Raw genomic sequence first — 18,407 nt, 5'->3', positions numbered from 1 at the left:
GGGGGTAGGGTTTTTCCATTTCCTCTCTCCCCTAATAAAAGCAGTGGGGAGGCCCCAGAGCAGGGGTGTGAGATGGATATAGGCCCTTCAACAGACGATTAGGACAAAGTTAGATGCTGTGTTTGATGTTGGAACCTGTGCACAGATGTCACATCCTAACTGCAGGTCACAGCTGAAAGTGACAGCTAAGCGTGACATTAACCACACTATTTATATACCTCAAGAAAGAGTCCAGCTTTGAGTTGGGAACATTTTATTTTGCTCTTAGAGCAGTTCAACTTGGCTGATTACACCAATTAATCCAACATACTGCAGGATACGCAATTTCAGGCTACTCCAGGAAGGTTTCTGGCACAGCCATCTCTGGTATTAATAGCTTTAGCTATAGAAAGGTCATGGGGAGGAAGAGAGGTAATAGCAGGGAAAAGAGAAGCTACCATATACTTGCTCCACTAGGGAGGTCCAGGTCTGGCTTGACAGAATGCAGAGTCAGCTGGAGATTGGAGGTGGGGTGTGAACCCTACAAGTCATTTGCCAAGAGTCTATGATCTAAGCTAGTGTCTTGATAGATGTCCCTCCACATCCCATACCTGCTGGGCATGCCCAACACTAGCACAAGAGCCATAAGACCAGCCCACAGAGTGTTCTCAGAGCACTGATCCAGGCAGTCTTGGGGCATAGCAATTTGCATGGTAAAAAGAAATCCTCAACTCCTCTGGAAGCCCTACACTGTGTAAGGCCCATGCACGCCCCCTCCCCCCTGTGCCTCACATAGGAAAGTCCTTTGCTGCCATCACAAAGCTTGCAACACAAAGCTTAAGCCTCACATTCTGCCAGCTAGTTTCCCGTATGTGGTAGCACACCCAGTGTCACACTGCAAGGAAGAGATCTCATTTGATTGGGGAATGGTGCAGCTCTGGAATAGCTCTTACCCTGGTGACATTTTACAGTGTCATGATTAAAGACACTAGTAGAACAATGAGAAGAGTGATCTCGTGTGTGGAACAATGCAATGCACCTGGCTGGCTCTGTGTAGGTAGAAGAGCTCAGATTAGTTTTTCCCTGGATTTCAAGTTAGATACTTGTAAAGAGTAAGTGGTTTCCATACAAGTTAAAAGTTGGTGGCCTCTGCACAAATTCACCACAGAAGTGTGAGTGGGAGAGCCAAGGAGCTAAGCAATATTTCTTTGGCAAAAATCAAATGAGCGCCACTGCCACATGTCTAACCCACAATGGCACTTGGGAACCAACTAGCCAGATAAACCAATTCATTGCTCATTTTGGAAAAACCCACTAAGCTTTAGAGCAGTGACAAATGAGCCTTCATTCTAGAGCACCACCTCTCCAAAACAGCAACCACCCCAACCTTGAATCTTATACCTGCACATGGCTGCATGGCCTAATACTGGTATATAAAAAAAGTTGGCAGCATATTTCTCTTAACTTGTGCAGTATGTGAGAACTCTTTTCTACTCAGTGAACTTGAGCAAATGAACCCATCCCATCCAGTTTAAAATAGGACCTACTGCAAATTGCTGCCAGTTTTCCCAGATTAGCATTAGCATCCTGAATGGGAGTGAACTTCAGTCAGTGTAGATCTATTTAGTAATCACCTCTCCATAAACCTTGAGTGGCACAGGTTGTTAAATACTGACATTTTCCTATATACACCAGTTATTTCTACACATGTAAATCTTGTTTGCTTTAAAGGATTATCCATTAAAATGCCTTTTTCTTTTAGGATTCTGGGTGGAGAGAGACTATGTGGGCAGAGGAAAGGACTCTTCAGGGGATTAGCCACCAGGTATTCTTCATCCCTGCCAGGCTGGAAGTAGCAAAAGAGGTCTCAGCCCATGCCAGCCCCAGGCCAACAAATGTTCTTTGAATGTTCTGTACTTCAAATGCTAGGACTGAACTGGTTTTATCCTCATCTCAGGTCTTGATGCAGGAAGTGCGAACTGTGGCAATACAGCTCAATAGCCTCTGAGTATTTTGTGCCTCTCTCAAGATAGTTCGGAATCAGGTATTTTATCCAACGCTGCATCTCCTTTCTAGGATCCTGCTAATGGACCCAGAGCAAGTCTGATCCCTAAGCACAGCAGGTACCAGTGGGAATAACCCTTCGTAAGAGATTGGTACTTCAGGCTTCTGCAGCATCATTCTGGTTTCACTATCATCTTAAAGGAGTGGTGTTGTTTCGGAAGACTGAGGGGGTTCAGTCTGTGGATCTGGCTCTCGTGGGCTCTTCTCTCTGGTGTTTCTCTGAATGAATAAAAACAAGGACAGGTGACTCAGGGTGCAGCTAGACACCAGCATTGGTCATCACATAAGCCAGTGACTAAAGATTTACATAGGATACCTGACAGTATGTTCAGCACTGGAATTTGTCACCATGTAAAGACTCCAGACTAATCTGTAGTTTAATGACACCCAGAAAGGGGGAGCAAGGTGCTCCCCGACAACATGTCCCATTCAGAGACCAGAAACTGGATGTTTATTAATCCACAGCTACTGTCCTCTCAAGGACAGCAATAAACCCTGGATGAAATAAATGCTTAACAGCACCCAACACGTGGTCCATTTTATCACAGAACATTCTACACAGGTTTCTAAACAAAGCCAGGATGAAATCAAGCTAAAGAATGAACTACAGGTTCCAAGAGGGGTGTAAAATTGGCCTTTACTACAATAGTATCTCAATGAGACAATACATACATCAGGCATTCTAGATCAATACATTACCCCAGCAGCCTACAGCACTTGGTCCATTCCTGGGCTGTTGCATCCTGCCAGTGAAAGTTTAGTGCAAAAAGCCTTTTGAATATACAAACAAGCCGTATGGCAACTTAACCCAAAAAGCTTTCCAAAATAAACATCATGCATGAGAAGAGCGTGACCTAGCGACTCATTCTTTAGGAGGTGGTTGACCTACTTTTCTGCAATAAATGAAGAGCAATCCTAATATATGTAAGGCGTATGAAATAGTCAGACTGGTAATACTAGGAGACATCTGTCAGTATTTAAATGTAAATATCAGAAGCAATAAAACCCTCTATTTTGCCTAATGAGAGAAGTATTCTCAGCTCCATATTTGTACAGAGCTCTGACTGTGACCTCATGGAATCCCAGCAGATGCCCCTCCTGGGAGATTTTTACCCCAAGCAATCTCAGGCTGCTCAGCCTGGAAAGCACTTAAGCATATGTGTTAGATTCCCTTGTAGGAAGAGCTCTTTTCTTGATTATAGGGCCTTTAACTGGAGTATGTATCTCGAGCCACAAAGTGAGCACACATTTAAAAGGTTGAACAGCTCAACACCTCGATATAGAACCTAAAAATATTTAGCAGGTGCTAAGAAAGTTTTAGTCAAAATCCATTCCTAAGTCACGGCTTTGAAAAGCGTTGCCTAGTCTCTCCTGGTGTTGGCTGTATCTGTTATAACATTAAGAAGACTGGCGAGTAACAATTTTTGGTCTTCAGATTCGTTTTCAGATTTAGCCAAAGTGAGGCAAGTCCACAGGTGTCAGCCAGGGTCTCGTATGTCATTGCTGATTTTACAACCTTCCCCCTCCCTTGCACACATGCCCCAGCCAGCAGAAGTTCTTACAGATGATGGGACCTCACCTGCATGCCAACTGTCACATACATCTAGCAACATTGCACCCATCTCCAGGGTGCAGATCATGCTTCCCATCAATCCACCAAGAAGGGGGTTTTGAAAGAAGAGTTACCTGCACCTTCTCTCCCCAACACCTAATGAAGTGTGATCTAAATGCATGCAATATTCCCATTTCCTAGTTTAAGCCAAAGCAAGCTTATTGCCACGAAGCATGAATAAGTTTACGAAGAGGGCATATTTTACACGTGAACATTGAGCACTTCAGTTTGATAGCAGATTTATCATCGAGTTAGTATTGTTTAGAGAAGAGGAGTTTTACCTTTACTGGGTACCCACCTACAGGCTGGCTTCCTGCAGCACCATCCCCTTAACTGGAGTCAGTGGTTTTTCGGATAAGGCCTGGTTGGCCTCTTTAGTCTTTTTATTGCTACTCCAAAATAAAAAGCATTTTTCCTAGAAGATAATCAGGCTAGTTTATGTTGCATTTTACAATACATTTGGAAGATGTTTCACTTGAAAAAGGGCAGCTGTGTTTAAGTTGTAATCATGGTTTGCTTAGTTACTAAATTCTAGTTCTTTACATGGTGTTTAAATTAGAGCTACAACTTTATTAATCTTCTTAAAACAACAATCTGTACCAAGCCATCTTTAAAATGGTCCATTCACATTTAAGACCCTTTTAGAGACTTCTAATGAAATGTAAAAGGGTTTGTTCAGTGGATTGGGATTGTCGCACACAGTCAGCTGCAGGTAAGCTTTACTGTGGTTGAGCAAGAGGGATTTTTTTTTTTAAAAAAGCTTTTGTTTGGATTGGTGGGACAGACAGACACCATTTTAAATTGGCTCAAGTTATAATCCAGAATCTAACTTTGCATTTAAGAGACTATTTAACATTTTCCAGTATCTCATTGAAGTTGAGTTTAAGCAACAGTGCTCCCTCTAGAAAGCTGCTCTGGGAAATGAAGTACATTTTATATGCAGTTGCAAGAATTTAGGGAGATTTCATAATGGATCACAGACAGATTTAGAGCCTTTGCCTTAGCTCAGCTCAGCATTCTGGCTCTTCAGAGGGAGGACTGTGGTTGATTAAGCAATCTATTAAGAGCTGATTATTAACACTTCACTAGAACAATCAAGAATGCACTTTAAATGCAGCTTTTATTTTGACCTGTGTTGCAGTTTATATTATGCATCACTATAGAGTTACATAATCCTAAATGCTCAGCAATATTCCCCTACAGATTTATAGGGCCACTTCCAGGTTCTCTGCCGTGATTTGTTAACTCACTTTTTAGTGAGTAAGAAGAAAGTTTCTTGAAGTTGCATTTGGTTGTGTAGCACCAATACAGGCTCAGTTGTGGCTTAGCTGGCAACACTACTTAGCTCACCAATGGATAATTGCAAGTGCCTTGTGCCTAGGATTCTCTTTTGCAGATCGGTATTCAGAGTTTGTTACCAGAGGCCTCCATTCATGGAAGTGGCCGACTGGAGTTTGTTAACCCTGTACTGAATCCCCATTGATGGAGTGCTCCCTGTAGAGGATACCCATGGTTTAGGGTCTGTTGTGGTGTCCCTGTTAAAGCCAACTCCTGCAGAGTGGCCACTGGAAGGAGCTGTGAGCCAGCGTATTTAACAGCAATGCACTGGTTGCCATTGCCTTGCATAAACACTCCCCACAGGAAATTCTTTGGGCTGGTCTTCCCTACAGAATTAACTTGGGTTCCTTGCTCTGTGCTCAAAGCCCTACCTCCATCTAAGGGTGCAGAAGCAGAGAGGTAAAGTCTCAGACCAGTGTAAATGTGGAGTAGCTTCTGGTTTCATAGATTGCAAGGCTAGAGGGGACCACTGATCTAGTCTAACTGCCTATATCACACAGGCCATAGAACTGCCCTAAAATATTTCCTTTCAAACTACAGCATCCCAAATATAAATCAAGGCTGGATTTTTTTTTTTTTTTTTTTAAAAGGATGCCAGGAATTGAGAACCCACTCACAACACTTGTTACAATTACACTCATTGTTAAAGTACAATCAAAGTTATCACATGGTTCCCACTTTATGACAAGAAATAGCAGCACTTTCCTTTTCACATAATGGAGCTCACTACTAACAGGTCAGTCACTTGTGCAATAATTTTGATTTATCCCAGCTAATTTACTAATCTAAATCACTTCCGAGAACCATCAAGTGAATCAAACACTAGTGAATCAGATTCAGTATACAGTAAATGGTTTAGCTTTAAGATTACAGACCCAGTATTCCTTTGGAATTGTTCATCCACGCTCACTTTGCAACAAAGGGATTTGGAAATAATATGCCAAAATCAATTATGCTTTGTGGTGTGGCTTGGTTTAAATCCAATTATTTACCACTTGGAAAACCTTGGCAACTAGTTAAAATGGGTTTGAATATCAGCAGTTAAGATAAGTAGGATAAGGAAAAGCTAGCCATTTCCTTAGTGTATGCATAAGTCATGATTGTTTCCAAGGATTTAAGGACTGGAGGGTAAAGTATGATCTGCTTTGGGCATCTGTTGAGCTAACATTGCAGATATCACAATCACAGGCGAGTTGAGCCAAAACACCAAGTTTTAAGCCAGATTCAAATGAGCTAGTTGGGAGGAGTATGTACACACATGCGACTTTCTGGTCAATAACCAGGAGGCTATTTTAAAGCACACATGGACTATTTGGAGTCTTTTCAGGTGCACATTTTGGGGCTAAAGCTGAAAGACATCACTATCAAGGGTTTGTTTTTAAAGCTATTTTTTGCATCTTTTCTCCTGTGTTATCCTCATGTTACACAGCAATCCTCAAGATTACTCCAGCACAGTAAGGGAGTGGGACTGCCCCATAATGCTGCTATAAGTCCCAAAGCCACTCATGTTGAAATTCCCTATACGATGCACTCCGAGTAAACAGCACAGATTCTCAACATAACTTGATGATCTTCCCTAGGCCCTGGTCTACACTTGGGGGGGAGAAGAATCGATCCAAGTTACGCAACTTCGGCTACAGCTATGTGAATAATGTAGCTGAAATCAACATACTTAGCTCGACTTACAGCAGAGTCTTCACTGCAGTGAGTCGACTGCTGCTGCTCCCCTGTCGACTCTGCCTGCACCTCTCGTGGCGCTGGAGTATAGGAGTCGATGGGAGAGCACTCAGGAGTCGATCACGTCTAGACTAGACACAATAAATCGATCCCTGCTAGATTGATCACTACCCACCAGATCGGAGGACAGTGAAGACATACCCTAAGAGAAAGGACACCAGAAAATTTTCCTGCCTTAAGTGTACCTGGGAGGAACTACTGCAAGTGTACACTGGTTAACAGACCTCTTAGGAATTTAGGAGCTGGCTTGAGTCACTAAGGCCCGGTCTACACTCCAGTTAGACAGACATAAGCTGCCTTGCATCGACTTAACTACCTCTGGGTCTACACTACAGCCTTGTCCCACCCACATAAGTGCCTTACTACACCAGCAAAACTATTGCACCTATACGAGAGGCTTACTTCGGTGCAGTTAGGATGACACAGCGTCTGTGTCAACACTAACTTAGATGGGTTGGCCCCTGCTCCCAGTTGGGAATGGAGAGGTGGAGAGGGTAGCCTATCAGGAGCTGGTGGGTTCTCAGCTCCCCTCACTGCCCCTCTAAGGTTGGTGGAAGTGCTCCTGGTGAGAATGCGCACCACCAACCCAAGGAAGGTAGAGTGGACATGCATGACTAGTAATTACTGTGGTGGCTGTAAGTCGACCTAACAAACTTCAGTGTAGAAATATCCTAAAGTTGCTAAATGCAGCAGAAACCAGCAATGGATTCTGAACTACTGTCATACTGCTGCCTTTGCTACTGGGGGGAGAATAGGAATCAGGGTTCCAGGAAAGAAGAGGGAGAAAGCAACTTACCCTCTTCTTGCTAGCTTTCTGTATTGAACATAGTGAGTGCCTGGCCCTGTTCCACTGCAAAGGATCACAGCCACTACAGAAAGTATTTGCAGTCCAAACTGCTATGTGGTTTAGCAGACCCCACTGCAAAGCATAGAGTGATCTTAAATAGAGAGGTCAGTCAGCGCTAAGAAGCGGTTAGGCAAGGGAATATCTTTTATTGGACCAATTTCTGTTCAGAAGAGAGATAGACAAGCTTTTGACCTGGAAGTCACCTGAAGCAGAGCTCTGTGGGAGCTTCAAAGCTGGATGTGCATGTGTGTCCCTCTCTCTCTCTCAGGTTTCAGAGTAGCTGCCATGTTAGTCTGTATCCGCAAAAAGAAAAGGAGGACTTGTGGCACCTTAGAGACTAAAATTTATTTGAGCATAAGCTTTCATGAGCTACAGCTCACTTCATCGGACACATCACTTCTCTCTCTCTCAGCAACAGAAGTTGGTCCAATAAAAGATATTACCTCACCCACCTTCTCTGGCTAATATCCTAGGACCAACTGCCACAACATTGTATATAATAAGCCAGACCTCTGGAGAATAAGCTTGGGGTTTAGCTAGTGAAAGGAAGTGTTCATATACTTTGAGCCATTCAAGCAACTAGCTAACAAGCATCAGTGGCTACTTCAATGCTTGCTCTGGTCAGACTGAAAAAAAGGAGAGTGACCTTCTCACACCTATCACACGACAGAAATGGCTTGTAGGAACATTGATGAGGAATCTGGAGGCAGGGCTGGAAGACAAAGAAGCCTCATTGGTCTTAGAGTGTCAGCTAAAAAGACCCACTCATTTATTGAAGTCTTTCAGGTGTTAAGAGTTAGAAGTGAGCAGAGGTGAGCAATGCCCCCTAGTGCCTACTTCATGACCATCAAGCTATGACATCTTACCTAAAAGATCAGCAATCTTACATTGAAAAATCAGAAGTTTCTGGATTAGATTGAAAGTTGGCATCAGTTGATTAAGTCAGGAGTTTTGCCATTTGCTTTTTCCTACCTGTCTCTTCACCTCCAGTACACTGGCAGCAACAATCAAAACGACACCCAGACCAATGCAGATATATTGCATGTACTCCAGCACAGATGGGATCAGTACCAGGTTGGTGTAGAACTGCTTTAAGACTGAACCTTCAATGGCTCCGCTCTGCCCAGAAGAAAGTAGTTTTCAGTGGCAGTTTCACAGCACAGAGATTCTGTATTAGTGGTGTCCCCCTTCCTCTAAAGCATGGCTTGGAAAACTTATTTTGGTATATAGAGGAATTCAGTCAAGTGTAAGAAGTTAACAGACCACAAGGAAATAAATGCTAGTCTTTAAAACAGAAGCTGCATTGGAACTTGTACTACAAGTACTACTACTGGTGGTAATAAGTGTCTAGGCAGCAGGGTCTAAAGTGTTTGGGCCAGCGACAATCACGTTTTATTCATTTCATTAAGTGACAAATACCCAGCATGCTCTTCCAGCTTGTACAGGGGGTAGGCATTTGCCCATCTGTGTTAACTTGGGAGACCTAGACCAAGAAGTTAAGATAGAAAGCATTGGTGATATTCTAAACACAAAGTGGACAGAAGAGGTTAATTGCTCAGATTGCAAGTCTGAGTCAGGAAGAGATTAAGTGTGCAGCCAAATGTTGAACAAAGTGTTTCTAATCCATTTATGCAAAGTTCCCAGTTAAGAACTGTGCCGTTTAGACCTCTACTCCAGTTGAAGTTTCTCCAGTACAGATATGCAATGCTGCCCTTCTAGTCCCTTTCCACACTGCTGCTCATCACAAGCCATCTACTTCTTCCAGTCCCCCCTAAATTTTCTCTTCTGCAGTACAGATTTTGCAGGGTTAACATTACTTTTCCAACCAAGGGGAGGAAATCCAACTCACCTCTGCAAACCAAAGTATAGGCAAGACAACTGGCTTGATCTTTCCTGTTTGACTAAACAGAAAGAAAGGTTCACACTTATATTTATAATCACAGTCAATCTGCACAGACCAGCATTATGCTCCAATGGTTTCTAAGGAGCTGGTCAGTTTTTACTAGACATTTCAAAATTTTACAGGCATGAAGACAATGCAAAGAGTTGGTAATTTCATCCACCCCCTCCCATTTCAGTGAATTCTTTCTATGCAATATTAGGTCTGATTAAACTTCTCAGATGCAAACTTTAAAGTTGTTAGTTTTTAGGAGAAGAACTTTAATTTTAGTTGATGTTTAATAAGTAGTCAGCATTTCCCAGATATCACTGTAGTATCTGAAATACCACTGTTCTTCCCTTAGACTTCCAATAGGGATCACTTTGGAAGCATAGAGTTTAATGGGAACCTCTGTGCTTAATCCAAAAGTTGTTGTAATGCATTCTGGTAACATATGGAGTACTGGAAGTGTAGGTAATAGTGTTGCTGTCTCAGCTAATTGTTAGAGGCTGGAATAAAACTGGTCTAGAGAGCAATTTTACCTCCTCCTACAAGAGCAAGTAATCTAGTGCTCCAAGTACTATAGCACCAGATTTTAAGAGCTCAGAACCCAGTTTGGAAGTCTGACCACTTGTTTTGATACTTGAGTGGTAGGAGCATGCTTTTGGAAGACCAACTGCAATTATGAGCACACAGCATTTTAGGAATCTGACCCAGGGAGTCTACTTTGTATTTTCGTTTGCAACAGGGCCATCAGAACACAGACTACTGCATGACTAGGCACTGCTACATTCCAAGCTCTTAGCCTAACAGACTGCAGCTTTATGTCTACACTAGAAATTCTGCCAGTACATCTCCTAGTGTGGATTCAACTATAAAAGCAAAATTGCACTTTGCACCAGTATAGAAACCATCCCCACTCCCAAGTGAAACAAGCTACACCAGTAAGAGTGCAGTTTTGCCAGTATAAACACATCTGCATCTGGAGTTCTGATAGCATAGCTGCGTCAGGGTTCACACCTCCTCTTCACACCCCTGACCAACACAGCCATGTTGTCAGGAGTCCAGTGTAGACAGCCATGAACTGGTACAGAGGTGTCATCCACACAAATAGCTAAAGCAAGCTAAATAAGAAAGCCAATTGAAGAGGCATATACCTGCATATGGCGTGTTAAAAAGAGAAAACCATTTAGAGCTTGTTTGTTCATGAGCTCAGCTGAGTAGTAAGATATCAAATGTCTTTCTCTCAGACAGAAAAGGCACTAGGCTTTGTGAGGTATGTTTATGACAATATCTGGACAAGTTGAGGTTTGACAACTGATATGAAATTGAGGAATGGATTAGACTGAACAGATTGTACTACAGTAGAGCTGGTTTTTTGGTTCCTGAAGAATTAAAACAAAGAAGCTATTCAAACAGCATTACAATTTGTGAAGTTAGTCTCATTAACTTTCAAGCATGTAAGCCACATGTCTCTTGGACATCCCCAGAGCAAGCTACTTACCTTATGCCAGAGACCTTCTTTATATACAGACTCAGTTGCAACTTGATGGAGCAGTTCATTGGAATTCCCGTGACCTGCATTAGAACAGGAAACCAAGCACTTCTCAGCAATACCTCCTGGTGTTCATGTAGAAGAAAGCGCTTCAAAAAAAAAACTATTAAGAATTGCAACATGTGAAAGCACATAGTGCATGCAAAAAAGGTGAGAGAAGGAGACCAGAAAGAGGGTAAACGGCTCTGAGGAAGACCTTGCCTTAGGAGGCAAACTGTATCATTGCTTTTCACTTTGAGCCTGTGCTACAGGAAGTGCTCAAGCAGAGACAAGGAGGTGTGGCAGTCGAGTCAAGATTCAGAAGACAGAACAATTGCCTAGGAAGATCGTAACAGCCTCTTCTGGGAAATCTGATGTGTTAGCAGAAGAATTCTGCTTTCAGAAGATACGTGAAAGGGTCCTCCAAGGTGGGCAACCAAACCATTCCTCAAATCACAAGACAAGACCAAAAAACAAAAGCTGGCACATAAGAACGGCTACTACTCTAACAGAGAAACACTAGGTGGAGCTGTAGCAGACCAATAGTGTCAAGTTAGCACACAGCAACTCTAGAAGGCCAAATAACTGACTTACACTCTAGCACTCAAAGGCCTAAAGGTAAGTTGAAATGATCAAAAAATTGGGCATTTGTATCCTAGTGTAACTTATGAAGATAGTTTTAGTGCCACTTCAGCTTGCTTTGAAGTTTAAGAGCATGAGGATATTCCCCTGCAGACAACTAAGTGTCATGGTGGTAAGAGGCACAAAAAGCCCCATCACTGGGGGATTTGGCAAGCGAATGCCCACCCACACAATGTTTCCTTCAAGCCATTTACTCACATTACTTCCACAGTTGTGCTAACATCCATAGGATGATTGACAGGTGTCTGGCTACAAATTGTTGCAATATCAAAACATCTGTCCAAATGATGTTACTATGGAGAGTTAAAGCTAACAAGATGAAGGCTTTAGCAGGATTGCATCACTACTACAGCTTCCTGTTTAAGAGTATTATGCTACCCATACACTATTTAATATCTTCCCCACCATCCCCAGCCTTTCCCACTCCTCTGCTACTAATCTTCAATAGTTTTGTAGTGCAAAGCGACAGAACGTTTTGTGAATTGTGCAGTACTGAGGTTTTATCTCTACGGCTCATGTTTATTACAGCTATTTTAATTAAGCCTTTATTGCCATGGACTATTTTATGATCTACACAGATTAGCAAGTAATGGGGGTGGGGGAAATTAATCTTTTTCTTTTAAAGAGCCAAAGTACACTTACCTCAGCCCAGTATTGTAAAAACATGGAGTGCTTAGCTCTAGAACATCCATTACCCTTCCTTATCCCTGAAGATTGACAAGACATTTGCATGAGAGCTATTGTTTTGGTTGTTTATTTTAAGCCTGTATATTCATCTTTAGGCAGGCTTAAAACAGCTCTACAAGTGATATCTAGAAGTCAGAACACAGTCCCTTAATGTGTTCAAGATTGCTTCATTGTCCTGCAACCCAACCTCTGGTAAGAGCACCACTGTACTCTCTGCGGGTCCCATGGCTGCTGGTCAGGAGGAGATCCTTAAATTGCATTCTCTGGAGCTTACAAAAAAGCCACCACACTTTACTGAGCATGCCTTGGGTGCTTGTTACCTGGAGAAATCCTACAAAATACAGGATCCAGGACAGCAGCTAGACTTTAGAATGGTCCTGGTAGCCTACCAAACTGGAAGTGCCATGTCTATTATACATTGGAAGTGGAAGAGAAAACAGTTGAGAAATAGAACAGAGTCACAAGAGAAGCCAGCCAAAAGATAGTAACCAGAAGGGAACAGAATAAGGAAAATTACCTTTGGGGTAAAGTTTTGGATACAAAATTTAAGTTTTAGGATAGGCTCGTCCAAAAGTGTGTTGAAAGGGGTCCAATAGCAATAAGAAGTGGAGGATGCTGAAAAAATATTCATTCCTCCACGTTTGTAATGACAGCAGCCTATCAGGAGGTCACTTACAGTTCTAGCTGTTGCATAATCACTTGGAAGTGTGCCCTGTTTGTACATTTGCGTATGCTACTGGGCTACTTCTCACAGCATCAAATGGCTTTGCTCTGTAACTTCATGGATAGCATTCCTGTTTGCACTACAGAGCAGAGTCTTACTGCCAGATACTAAGGAAGAGGAAGACATTTCACCCACTACAATAGGTTAGCGGTCAGCTCCAGGTAAGTATTTCCTCCAGGATTAGCTGGTGCTCTTGTCACATCTGTATGTTGTCTTGACAGACTGTGCAAGAGAACAGCTAAGTTCTGACTAGATACAGCCAAGTGCAGGATCTTGGTGAGGTTTGATGTGCAGTGAGGAATGGGGAAGGGTTTGAACCTCATGTATTCTATTTCTTTAGCACATATTAGACTTTCATGCTTATGCACTAATTTTGAAAAGCCTCTTAGCAGGATGAGAAGTCATTCCCTGCGGGGCAATTAGACTAGAGCCATCAACACAGTTATGCTGGCGATGTGTCTATCTGGCATGCTGTATTTTGCAATTCTCTGAAAGTAGATCAGCGAGTGTTTTAATTATGGTTTTACAGCCATTTTATCTAAACACATCTCAGCAATAACCATTTAAAATCCTTGTACTATGGAATCTGCTCTTGTGGCAGCAGTTTTAGTGCCAGAGTGTGAGGAAGTTGACAGGCAGCCAGTGTGCGGCTCTGTTGAGAGCCTAAACTGAAAATAACATTCCCAGACACCTCATTGTGCAGAGCCTAGACAGAAAAGCATTAAAGTCATTTTCTCAAGAAACGGCCTGCGTGAGACTTGAAGCCAGCTCACCGGATGAACATCAAGGAAGAGCCCATGCTGCTCCTTATTGGGATGTAATCCATCGACGGCTTCCACCAATACAGGGTCAGCATTGTAGAAGTGCGGATGGGATATGAACACGGGTGCATCTGAACAGAGTTAAGTCACCTTAGAAGATTTGCATGAATGTGCTTATTTATAAGAGTTGCTGGCTAAGAAAATGCAAACATCAGATCTTTTGTATTGCAAGCCAGATCCTTGAGGGTCTGCTTCCCCCTGTCCCCGCAGCCCATCACCCCATGCCCCAGATTTGGGCAGAATGACATCAGTCCTAAGCCTACTTTGGCAGATGAGTGTGAAGGAAGGAGATTTCCATACCTTCCCTGGCAGTTTACTCCATTGCTTAGTGAAGCTTAAAATTTCTTAATACTTAACCTACTTTTTCCCTGCTGCAGCTTAATCCTGTTACTTCTCACTAGCCATGCTGATTTAATAACTCATCTGTATTGTCCGGCATCTATGCCTTTGGAGATCATGAAGTCAGAGGTTTCACAAAACTGACAGGGGCCTGCTGTTCTCTAGAGCAACAGCTGAAAGGTGATTTGGCTTCAGTTTAGCTTCTTCACACCCATGGGTAATTGTGTGCCCCCAACTGATGCATTTCTCTCTTGCCAATTGTGCTTAACTATTTCCCCTCCATATCAGGGTAGATATGTACAACTCTACCATAGGACAAAAACCTTGCATGAAAATTTATCCGTCCTTACTGCTAATCCCCTGGAGATGCTCAGGATACAATAAAGGGGCTTTTGTATAGCCTATGGACCCATGCCATCTTTGTACATAGCACAAGCCAAGAGTAAGAGGCTTGGTTCTGGAGGGCAACATTCACTGGGTTCTTGTTATGACCTGGATATTAGCAGGTTTAAAAACAGATTGCATGGGCAACAAGCATTGCCAGAGGTGGCATGCCGAAAGATAATCTATACAGCCCATCAACAGTGGTACAATCTCAAATTAAGACCTGTTGACTATTTTTCTTGGGCCATCATGCCAACGCTGCCTTACGCAAGGCAACAGCCTAGAATGATCTTTGTTTTTGTTTTTTTAAAAAGCGGTAGAAGTAGAATTGTGCCCATTTTATAGAGTAGAGCTCCAGCATAACGGTTCGGAGCAAAAACCATGCATCTTGTCCCCTATTTTCATTGAGCTTTAGAGATCTACATTTGTAGTCATTCTAAAGTGACTGACAATATCCTAAAACCAGTTCTTGATTTTTTTGTTTGCTTTAAAGCTTCAGGCCCTACTCCCCACTTTCTTACACCTTACTTTACCTACACTGGGGCACAGCATAGGTAAAAGTGCTACACAATCAGAGTTCCCCAGACATGCTGCCATTCATAAGTAGTTGCATTATTTAAACAGTAGCAAGACCACAAAGATTTGCCTCAAGGGAGTGATGGGAGAACTACTGCTTATGGCTTGAGATTAGCCTAGCCAACACAGTAGAGTAGCCTAGGGTGCATTCCCCACAATGCAAAGGGGATGGACTGCGTTTCATAATAGCTCTGTCTCCAACTGCTGTTTGAGAGACACTGACATACAAGACTCACTCATTCGACAGGTGCTGACATTCTGGATTCCAGATTCCCTGCAGGGGCAGAAGCCTTCATTTGGTGGATAATCTGTTCCGTTGGCAAATAAAGTCTTCGGAGCCACAAATCGATAGGTTGGCACCCCTTTAAATACTCCAGACTGCTCATACACTAGCTTCATGGATCTAGAGGGGTTACATTAAATATACATGAAATATTAGAGGGAAGGAAACAGCTCTTCTTACAGATAACTAAGGGATGCAGATGAGCTACTTTGTGGTGTCACTAGACTATTGGATGGGCCATATTTGCTCTCCTTTGTTTAGTCTCAAGTTTAAGAGAAGGCTCTAACCCCTATTACATCTGGGGCATTTCTCTCAGGGGTCCTAAGCAGTGGCACCAACAAACAAGTCTATGGGGCACTCTGGTAAGAGGGGAATCAGGAAAGAATATATTGCTGCACTCAAGGAAAGTGAACAGGGATGCAGAGAAGATTCCATGCCCCCTTCCTCATGTAGTTTCACCCAGGTCTCTAGGAGTCCGAGTCCTTCCAGTGGCAGGGCTCCTCCCTTGTCTGTTTCTGGGACAGCAGTACTCAGAACATGTTACTAACTTCTTGACTGGAGACTAGTACTTAACCCTGCATTCTCCCTTCTAGGAAGGCCAAGCTATTTCTCCTGCAGGAAAGGCAGGTGATCTTTATAGACAGCAGCCTGCAAGGTTCACATAAATACCATGCCCGGCACTGGGGAAACATTCTGTATAGGTGTGGTGTTAATTTCAGTTTGTAAGAGCATGAGAACAAGGCAAGGGGACTGAATTGGAAGTGACCAATGTCATTTCCTTACTGGGACCCACAGCACTATGCCTTGACTGGAGCACTTGAGACTCCACAGGCTTCCATATGCAGAGCGATTTATTTGGAGGGGAGTGGTGACTGCTGCGTGGCATGGAGCTCCAAGAGAAACTGCTGGTTACTTTGGCCTGCAGGATATTGCTCATCCTTGGAAGAGGACCTTCTGCTTTGTTAGAGAAAGAAGGCCAACAAGTTATCCTTGCTTGATTCAAACAACCCAAGTCTCAGGACTCTTAATTACTAGGGTGCCCAATCCTGTGTCCTTAGCACCAAGTTCTCTTGGTATTGCTTAATGCCTTCTGCATACACATATGTTTCTCTTGTAAGACAGCCTTTGGCTTAGTGAGCTAGTTTGCATGATAACTGGAAAAACTTAAAAAACCCAAACATTTTCAATTCTGTTTGCTGTCATAGCAAGAACTTGTTTTGCATTGCAACTGCTACCCAGTAACACAATTAGTGTTGTCATTGATGTTGCAGACTGAGTCTGTTTTGAAATAAGGAACTTATCTGCCCCAGTTATGCAGACAATGCATGTTATAAAACATTCTTAAATAACTGTAACCTACTGCCAGGAAAGTAACCTCCTTGCTTTTCAGCACATTTCCACAGATTCTACAGGTATCCCTGCTTCCAATTGGGCCATTTCAACAATAAAGGTCACTGCTTTAACACCAAAAGGGACATGCTGCAGACCCTTTAAATACAGAAAACAGCCCGGAGGCAGCAGTTGAGTACTTCTAGCTTCCCTGAAGTTGCTTCTGGTTTCAACTTCTATGAACTCTAGGACTGTCAATTACAGAAGGCACGACTGCAACCATGGTCTGACCTCCAGTCTAACACAAGCCATAGGACTTCCCTGTATTCATTCTAGTTTGAACTAAAGTATAGCAGAGAAAAACACCCAGTCCTGATTTTAAATAAAGTTTCCAGTGATAGGGAAGCCACAGCCACCCTTGTGAAGATGTAGTAATGATTGATTACCCTGTTAAAAGTTTGCACCTTATTCCTAGTCTGAATTTATCTAGCTTCAGCTGCCAGCAATTGGATCTGCTACACCTTTGTCTTCTAGGTTGTTTGAGTCTTTAAACACAGGTATTGAACATATGATAGGGTAGTCTAAAGCAGGGATTGCATGAAGGAAACCTTGATTCTATTCCTCTGCCATGCAGGATTTCCAGCCTCCATTTTCCACTTTTGGGGATGTGAATATCTGCTGACCTTTGATGAAAAGGCAGTAGACCAGTGCAAATTCATTTTGGGAGCAGCAGATCTTTTGATGGTAAGACATGCCCAATCAGACAAACAACTGCACTCTGAATATTTGAGATCACTTCAGAACTCTACCCTGAACACTGGATGGTAGCTGAAGTTTAGTTCTACAAATTTTAGAGGACAGGCGAGTTATAATGAAAATAGCTATTTAACTAAACAAGACCATACGTCTTCCACCCACTTGCATCCTAAAGCTGAAGACTTTGCACTTCCAGTCATGTGGATAGACATGCAGATACAGCATACAAGACAATGTAAGCTAATCTTACCGGCAGGCGTCAGGACTATAAAACTCTAGAGAAGAGGAAGGGGTCATGAAAGGAGGCCACATCTCTCCAGAAGTTCCATTAATCATGTTACACTCATCGGACCGCCAGTAATTCAACTGCAAGAAGAGTTGCAAGAGGAATTTAAAAGCCAGACTGACAACTATGTTAGCCAAACAGCCATGCTAACAGTTTCCTCTACATTTTAGCCCTGAGTTGTTTATTTTTGAAGTGGGGGATGAAGAACAAGCAGTCTTCCAGCAGTTCTACTTGGTGAGCAGCAAAGCAGGAGTTCAAAGAAGTCTAGAGAGCTCAAACTAAAAAGAGACCCTTCAAAAAAGGGCCATGTAAACCTTGTCTCCCATCCAACACCAAGAAGAAGTCCATTCCCTCAACATTTAAGGACTTCATCCCCAGGCAGGTGGCCTGTAACTTGAGCCCTGCCACTCAGGGCTGAACCCCTCAGGCTTTGGCTTCAGCCCTGGGCAATGGGGTTCAGACTTTGGCTTTGGCCCTGGCCCCCAGCAAGTCTAAGCCACCCTTGGCAACCCCATTAAAACAGGGTCCCAACCCACAATTTGAGGTCCTGACCCACAATTTGAGAACCCGTCTTAGACCTTTGTCTAGAA

General features: G+C 42.9%; 1 protein-coding gene across 1 annotated transcript; it reads right to left on the bottom strand.

Moving 5' to 3' along the window:
• Positions 1-530: 530 nt before the first annotated feature.
• On the bottom strand, positions 531-17,937 carry SCARB1 (scavenger receptor class B member 1). The gene is made up of 7 exons (XM_038374028.2): positions 17,782-17,937; positions 15,400-15,566; positions 13,817-13,935; positions 10,961-11,034; positions 9,427-9,478; positions 8,550-8,696; positions 531-2,262 (listed from the first exon to the last, which is right to left on the bottom strand). The coding sequence occupies exons 1-7, from the start codon at positions 17,865-17,867 to the stop codon at positions 2,179-2,181; spliced, it is 729 nt and encodes a 242-aa protein (XP_038229956.1). The 5' UTR covers positions 17,868-17,937; the 3' UTR covers positions 531-2,178.
• Between the last annotated feature and the right edge of the window lie 470 nt (positions 17,938-18,407).

The sequence above is a fragment of the Dermochelys coriacea genome, chromosome 15 (genome assembly GCF_009764565.3).
Source record: "Dermochelys coriacea isolate rDerCor1 chromosome 15, rDerCor1.pri.v4, whole genome shotgun sequence".
Lineage (NCBI taxonomy): Eukaryota > Metazoa > Chordata > Testudines > Dermochelyidae > Dermochelys > Dermochelys coriacea.
The sequence above is the reverse complement of the archived record's forward strand: the minus strand, read 5'-3'. Positions and strand labels throughout refer to the sequence as shown.